At 42.5% G+C, this 8432-nt stretch overlaps 1 protein-coding gene across 1 annotated transcript; it reads right to left on the reverse strand.

Annotated features, from left to right (window-relative positions):
- Nucleotides 1–42: 42 nt before the first annotated feature.
- Nucleotides 43–7861, reverse strand: LOC116378139 (proteoglycan 4-like). The gene is made up of 8 exons (XM_031839947.1): nt 7630–7861; nt 6506–6622; nt 6305–6419; nt 5859–6005; nt 4719–4830; nt 1693–3125; nt 343–527; nt 43–92 (listed from the first exon to the last, which is right to left on the reverse strand). The coding sequence occupies exons 1-8, from the start codon at nt 7638–7640 to the stop codon at nt 50–52; spliced, it is 2163 nt and encodes a 720-aa protein (XP_031695807.1). The 5' UTR covers nt 7641–7861; the 3' UTR covers nt 43–49.
- Between the last annotated feature and the right edge of the window lie 571 nt (nt 7862–8432).

Raw genomic sequence — 8432 nt, forward strand, 5'->3', positions numbered from 1 at the left:
GACATGAGACTAGATATTATATTGATATCGTGACATGAGACTAGATACTCTACCTCTGAATAGTTTCAGATGTCAAAGATGGCTCGTTGTCACTAAAATATTAAATACAGACAAATATGTAAGAATCTCGTCAGTGCTTCATTAGAGCAGATCTGAAGACAGGGAGGAAATACAATCAAATGAACATGAACAGAGGAACATTGAAGTGAAAGTGAAAATAAGATCGAAACAGTTAATGTGACATTTGACGGCCATTGTTTGTTTGTGTCATAACTCTAGTGTTGCTGGCAGGGGACCATTTGTTTAGCTGATGGACGGACGGATGGATGGATGGATTCTTACCGGAGGTCGGGTCCAACAGGAGGATCATGACAGTCCCGGTGGAATCCTCGACCGCAGAATGAACAGATTATTGAACTGCTGGCTGACTGACAGGCGGAGCAGCTGACCATCACCAGAGTCACAGGTGACTCCGGTGACGACGGCAGCTCAGCGATGATGTCATCTGTGACCTCACCTGCATGGGTCTGTGACACATCAAAGAGGAACACCTGGATCACTTCAAAGTTAGCTGGATCATTTACATTTTGAAAAAGATCTGGGATGAGAGAAACTTCTATAATCTATTGCCCCAGTGCATGCTGGGAGGCTTAGCTACACACGCCCCATATAATTTCAGTTAGGATCAATGATCAGCACAATCAACTCTACCATTGTTACCTTTATTTCAAAATAAGAGCATACTGCTTTTAAAGAACCAGATTATTAAGAATTAAGAGAACATCTTGATTTCTTGCTTCACTCTGATTTTATGATTCATGTTGCACGTTTACTCTGTGGTGGAAGAACTATATAATAGTACAGAGTGAGTCCTATAGTACTGAAATAAGGAACATTGAGAATTATTCTCTGTGCAGAGAAGGTCCAATCTTCATACAGAATGCAATGCAGTGTGATGGAGGAAAAGACCCAGTGTGCAGGGTTTATGCATCTTATAGAGGAGCAGTGCACAAGGGTGGGGGAGGGGTAGGTTGAGTCCTCTGTACATTCTCTACTGCCCTCTGGGCAGTAGAGAATATATACAGTCAGTCAGCAATCCGGCATTAACAGCGTGTATACGAGCCTCGGAATAAAAGCCTGCTGCAGTGCATCAAGTCTGTTCGTCTGGGTCATAATTATAATACAGAAACATTACAATCTGTACAACAGTTCCTAATCTAAACATTCTATGATTAACTGTCTGCATCCCCATTCAGTTACTTCCTTTAATGGAACCTATAAACATCCTACATATGGTCTTGTTATACATTGACTGACTTCCTCTCATGGAAGCTAAGCAGAAACACCCCATATGGTCGTGTTACCATTCAGCTCGGTACACGATCATATGTCACATATATGGTCTTGTTATTGAGGAAGTCACAGTAGAAAAGTACTAGCACAGTGGAAACTTTCCATCACAACTTTGGGTTAATAGTATTTAACAGGGTGAGTTATATATCGTTTAGGGTTTGAATATTCCTTCATATGCAAAAGTCCTGCACTCCAGCTTTAAATGGTTATTTAGCTTAAATACATTTTCTCAACACACAAACATTTAACATCAACACATCACAAATTCTACCTCTGAGATGTAGTGGAGGAGAACTAGAAAAGTAAAGCACTTCAGTTAGATACATTCCACTACTTTACCTGAGTGTCTTCTCTCTTCTCTTTCAGGTAAATCTCATCTTCAGAATCACCGGTAACCGGACCAAAACAAGGGTCTGGACATCCAGGGTGGGGCGGAGTTACAGGCAGCTGGCTCAGAGAAACTCTGGGCTGCCATTGGCCCATAATGTAGTCCAGATGTCCAATCATAGAGCTCTGTTCAGTTTCTGTATCTGATACTTCAGGTGCAGGTTCAGGTTCTGTATCTGATACTTCAGATGCAGGTTTAGGTTCTTCCGGTGCAGGTTCAGGTTCTGTATCTGATACTTCAGGTGAAGGTTTCGGTTCTGCAGTTTTTCTATAAAAAACATACCGTTCCCCTGCTGGTGCAGGTTCTTCAGACACAGTTGAGGTCGGTTCGTTCTCTGCTGGTTCCGGCCGCTTCGCTGGGACCGGCTGTATGTTGCGATTACAGGCGGAGTCCGCCACAGCCCTCACCACAGGACTCTGCTGCTGGTCTTTCATAGAAGAATGAGGGCTGATATCTGGGGTGAGACACTGGTAGGAGGACGAAGGGCTGCTGGTTGTAGTAAAGCGGATATCCTTCAGAGGTTGATGCAGCGCCGTGCCACTCGGCCCGCCAGAGATCGGGTTTCCTTTGGTGGTTGCAGGAAGTGTCTGAGGGCTGATAATTCCTATCGGACTCTTCTGGTGTTCAGGCGAGGTGTTTCCAGGTGAGGTCGGACTGAGCAGCATGGGAAACTGAGGCATGACTGAAAAGGGGGTGAAGCAGAACGCATTGTTTGGGGTCTGAGTGTTGCTCAGCAGGATGGCATTGGACTGGTTCTGGGGGGCAGGGGGTTTGTTCAAATCCAGTGACGGCTGAACCAGTTGGAAGACCGGAGATGGATCTGCTGAAGGAGGGTGGTGAACGCTGACAGGCGGAAGGTTCCCTGAAGTAGGATTTGTCAGATGCCACACCAGTCTTGAGTTATTTGTGAAGGACAGTTGTTGGACAGTTTGAGTTGAGGTAACTGGCGCGATTGTGGTCAAGGGAGTTTTAGACTGGTTGATGCCCGGACTGGAGGAGGAAGGATGACTAAACTGATTGGACGACAACTTCCGTGAAGTAGAGGGACAGTTGACTGGAACAGGTGAGTCATTGGCCCAGGTGTTCCCGTTTTGAGGAAGGGTCACACAGGAGGGTGCAAGACAGGTGGAGGTGGTTGGAATGACGGTGGAGGACGAGAAAGGAGAAAGACGCAACTTGCTGGACAAAGACATTGAGGATGTTGAGGAACAACTGACGGGAACGGGTGCAACAGGTGAGTCAAAAGTGTTCCTGGTTTGGGGGAGTGGTCTGTAGGGGGGAGTAGGCCCGACAAGGGTGGTAGGGGAGGAGGAGGCGGCATTTGGAGTTTTCTGATTGGAGGTTGGTGAGACGGAGAAGGGGATCCATGAAATGTCAAGTGCACCTGGAAACAGAAACATCCTCAGCAAATATAAATCATCAGGATGTTTAGAGCCAATCAGAAACATAAAAACATGTGATGTCATGTTAAATATCAAGTATCCACACCGGTTTACATGATAGAAAAATCTATCTCATTTCCGAGGGGGATCTACCGAAAACCCTTTTATATTCCAAAGGGGACATCTAGAACCCACCGAGGTGGATCTACCGAGAACTTGTTCATATTTCAAAGGCACCGAGAACCCTTTCCTTTTTCTAAGGGTTTAATCTGGAACCTACAGAAGGGGATCTACCAAGAACCCTTCATTATTCCAAGGGCTTCATCTAAAACAGTGGTTCTCAACTGGTCTGGCTGCGGGACCCACCATCACCCCTTAATGACAAGCTGCGACCCACGACCCAAATTATATATACAGTATATATATATATATATATATATATACACACAGTATATATATATATATATATATACACATATACACAGTATATATATATACACAGTATATACACAGTATATATATATATATATATATATATATATATATAATTTGGGTATATCTATATTCAAGATGTCTAGTAGTAGTAACGTCTCTGTGTAGTAAACAACTGCCAAATCAAATAAAGAAAGTACACATCAATTATATTTTAACAAATATTATTCTCATTTTTCAAATTTAACTGGATGGATTATAAATAATACATAGAAAGACATGAATAAATGTTCTTCTGATTTCAAGTAAAATAACAGCTGGATTAAAAAATAAATTACGTAACAGAATTCATTTTAGAAAATTTATTTTCACTGAATTGCCCTGCAGCTTTAAACTCAGTTCATTCAGGGTGAAGTGATGAAGCCACAATATTATATTTTTCTCATCTTCCAAAAAGAGAATTTAGTGTTGGAAGAATTCACCTCTATGAGTCTCTCCAGTCTGAGTCTAATGACTCTGGTCTCTCTGGACATTTTTCTCTTTTGTAAATCGTCTTATGATTTGACTTTCACGACTCACACTACAACAGTCCTGCTCTGCTGTCTCTCTCCTCGTCTCTCCCCGTGTGTCACGGTGTGTGTACATCTCACTGAGTCAGGAAACTTGTCAGAATACTCATGTTTGATTGGCTGAGCTGCATCACGTGATGTGATTCACAACGCATTGGTCGGTGTGTTTCCTGCACTGCTGAACAAGTGCCGTAAATGCTGGAATAATTCCGCTGCATAAAAAATGCCCTTCAAAATAAAATCACTTTTTTTTTTTTTGTCAGGCAAAGGCCCGCGACCCACTGAAAACGGGTCTGCGACCCACTTTTGGGTCGCGACCCACCAGTTGAGAATCACTGATCTAGAACACACCCAGAAGATTCTACAGAGAACCCTTTTATATTCCGAAGGGTTTCACCTGGAACCCACGTAGGGGTTTTTACCAAGAACCCTTTCATAATCCAAGGGCATCATCTAGAACCCACGCAGGGGGATCTACTGAGAACCCTTTTACATCCCAAGAGTTTCATCTAGAAAACCCTTTAGGCTGCCGTGATGCAGCTCAACCCACAACAATCATGGTTCGTTGGGGATTCGGACAGAATCTCGACTCACCAAAGTTCAGAACGGCCTCCAGAGACGTCCTGTCGGTGACGACCTTCAGGTGAGACATGATCTGAGGAGGAGACACGTCCAGATCAGGACGTTCCTTCAGCTGATACTTAACCTGCAGACAGAAAATACCACGAGGTCAGACTGGTTCTGAATCTCTGAGTCCAAAACAACCTGAAGAACTACAGCAGAATTCCTCTTCCTCTTTGTTGCTGTTTCCTTTTTCCTTCTGTTGCGTCCTTGTGTTAGGACGAGGGATCAGGAGTTCTGTAATTTTAACTGTTCATCATAACTTTTTTTTAGTTATAAACAAATATAATTAATTTACCAGAAGTGAGAGAAATTCTTTACAGAATTGGATTTTACAGAAAAAAAACATTTCCAGAAGAATTAAATATTTAGACGAAGGCTGTGATTTGTGTAAATATTTTTTTTAAATGATCCAACAAGTAGTTATCGTGCTCCAAAATGATGTGAAATTACATTACAGTCATTTAGCAGACGCTTTTATCCAAAGTGACTTACAATTCAGATTCTATCACATTTCTACACCGTAGGCACAACTACGGGAGCCATTTTGGGGTTAAGTGTCTTGCTCAAGGACACATCGACATGCAACTAGTGGAGCCTGAGCCGAGGATCGAACCGCCGAGGATCGAACCGCCGATCCTCTGATTGAAGGACGGCCCTGCTATCCACTTAGCCACAGTCACCCCAGAGTTTGCATAGTTTGGGGTTAAATAACCCAACATCTACTAAAGGGAAATACATTTAATCACTATTTTATGAAAATTGCAATGTGGCAATATTTGTTAAAGGCGAAATTTGAACCATTTTAAATGAAATATCATTCCCTCAAATATAATCGCAATTCGATATTTCTTCAAAATCATTGAGCCCTACTCTCCTTTTATGTTTTATTCACTGAACATCATAAAGATCGCTGATAAATGAATGAATAAAGGATGACCAGAACTTCCTGTAATTTGTCCGAAAGTCCAAACCATTCAAAATATGTTTCCACACCAGAACCGAAAACAGAACCCTGGTCTGGTTTGATCCGGGACCGAGACCACCTGTTTTCCTCGGGTCATGGTTCAGTTTGTTCTGAGGAGGTTTCACACCTGTGAAGGGTTCCCTCACCTGAGCTAGGTAGGTCATCAGGGCTGACAGGTCGTTGGTGTTTCTGGCTTCTTCTACAATGTCTGTCACTAACTGTTGGTTCTGCCACAGCTGCTTCATCTTCGTCATCCTCTTCTTAATCCCTTCGAACTCCGACAAACACAACTCCTGCAAAGAAAAACACAAACAGTTCAGTTTCTAGTCTCTGATCTCTGATCATGTTTCATTGTAAACAACCAATCAGAGGAGAGCTAGTAACGTTAGCAGCACCGCTAACGGCTAACCAACAGAGGTTCACTTCAGTTACATTATGATGCCTTCACGCTCTGCTCAGTGAACATGAGCACTGTCTTAAGGTATAAAAACACTATAAATTACTAAAACAAAGTAAAAGGACAATGATACAGACACTGTGATGATTCCCTCTCATCTGTTTCCATGACGATCTTTGTTGTTGTTTACGTTACCTCCGCCTGTTTCAAGATGTCCTGCATCCTCTTAGACAGATGTTTCACGACGATGTTAAACGACCCCTCCAGCTCAGACTTCAGATTAGAACGACTGTCTACGATGTCCTGCAGCCTGAGGAGGAGGAGATAACACTTAATTTATTAATCACTCATTAATCATAATTATTGATACATCTTGTTTCCTCGTTGCTGTTCTACCTGATCTTCATGTCCATCAGGCTCCGCCTCACTGTGTCTCTCTGCGCTGTGATTGGCTGAACCACTTCCTCCAGCTGCTGCTTCACATTGTTCAACGCCTCCTTGACAAACTGGTACCTGAGAGGAGGAGGAGGAGGAAGAGGAGGAGCGGGAGGAGGGGGAGGAAGAGGAAGAGGAGGATGATGAGTGGATATAACATGATTGTAGAATGAGTTGATTATTGAACAGTAATTATTAATTGAAGAGGTTTAAACTGTGATCAGATCAGCTGATGTTCCAACAGTAATTCTTCTTCTCTTATGTGCCTTTACTCAACAACAAGACTATATATAATGTTTATGCACGTGTGTGTTTGACAGGATGATATGGGACGTCTGCTGTAGCTTCCTTCAGAGGAAGTAACCAAATGGGAGCGCAGATAGTAATCACAGTGTTTAACCTTGAGGTACTAAACCACAGAATGTTAGAGTAGGAGCTGTTGTAGAATGTTTCAGGTAGAAGCAGAAACAGACGTCTTCGTGGGGACTCATTGTACTCCCGTCCGCCTATTCCCCAATCCTTTAAAAGCTTTACACATCCTGCAGCCTGGGCTCCTCCTCCCTCAGACTGCACAGGCCCTCAGTGGATGATTAAATACTACAGAGACAAACTTCTTCTCTCAATGTTCCTTATTTCAGTATTCAGTATTATAGGACTCACTCGGTACTATTATATAGTTTCCACCACACTCTACACTAACCTTCTGTTTCTACTGTGAAGTCTGAAGAAGGGCTTTAAGTTAAGTTAACTCCAGCTTGTTGTAGCATGTATGTTTTCTTTCTTTCTCTTCGTGTTTATTTTTCTTTCTTACTGTTATGTCGTAGATTTTGTTCTTATTATAAATGCTTTTATTGTTTCTGTTTTTACCATGTAAAGTGTCTTTGAGTGCCTTTTAAAGCACTATATAAATTAAATGTATTATTATTATTATTATTATTGTTCTAGGATGCTTTTATTGTGAAACTCTTGACACTGAAACAGGAAGCTGTTCCTGTTTAAATCTAAGCTTCCTGACACTTTCTACAAAATAAAAGTCATACAGATATATAGTCTCTGGGACATCTGTCTTGTGATGTCAGTGATACCTGTGGTTCATGTGAGCCGCCAGCTGACAGTCTCTACAGGTGAGCTGGTTACAGGTGAAGCAGAAGAGTTTGAGTGGCTCAGACGGGTGGAGTCTACAGAACTTGATGGGCGGAATCGAGACGTCTCCTGGAGACAGAAAGGAGACACTTTGTTGACATGTTGTTAAAGAGGAGATCAGTTCAACCTCCGGTTCTTTAAAGTGAAGTCAAAGCTTCATGTGTTGAAGCTGCATTCTCTCTAGTGTCCACCAGGGGGTGACTCCTCTGGTTGTATAGAAGTCTATGAGAAAATGACTCTACTTCTCTCTTGATTTATTACCTCAGTAAACATTGTAAACATGAGTTTATGGTCTCAATCTCTAGTTTCAAGTCTTCTTCAATACAGCATGATGTTCATTTAGTACATTATGGTCCATTTAGAGTCAAACAGACCATAAAGCAGGTCTTACTACCTGGTGAAATACAGTCCGACTACCTGGTGAAATACAGTCCGACTACCTGGTGTAATACAGTCCGACTACCTGGTGAAATACAGTCTGACTACCTGGTGTAATACAGTCCGACTACCTGGTGTAATACAGTCCGACTACCTGGTGTAATACAGTCCGACTACCTGGTGTAATACAGTCCGACTACCTGGTGAAATACAGTCCGACTACCTGGTGTAATACAGTCCGACTACCTGGTGAAATACAGTCCGACTACCTGGTGAAATACAGTCCGACTACCTGGTGAAATACAGTCCGACTACCTGGTGTAATACAGTCCGACTACCTGGTGTAATACAGTCCGACTACCTGGTG

The sequence above is a fragment of the Anarrhichthys ocellatus genome, unplaced genomic scaffold, assembly GCF_004355925.1.
Source record: "Anarrhichthys ocellatus isolate YVR2014 unplaced genomic scaffold, GSC_Weel_1.0 scaffold2105, whole genome shotgun sequence".
Classification (NCBI taxonomy): Eukaryota; Metazoa; Chordata; class Actinopteri; order Perciformes; family Anarhichadidae; genus Anarrhichthys; species Anarrhichthys ocellatus.

Excerpts from the sequence above, each read along its gene's own strand:
- LOC116378139 (XM_031839947.1), bottom strand. Across the intron at positions 528-1,692 it reads AGAAGAGAGAAGACACTCAG|ACCCATGCAGGTGAGGTCAC; the intron begins GTAAAGTAGTGG and ends GATGTGTCACAG. Across the intron at positions 93-342 it reads CCTGTTGGACCCGACCTCCG|TGACAACGAGCCATCTTTGA; the intron begins GTAAGAATCCAT and ends TTAATATTTTAG.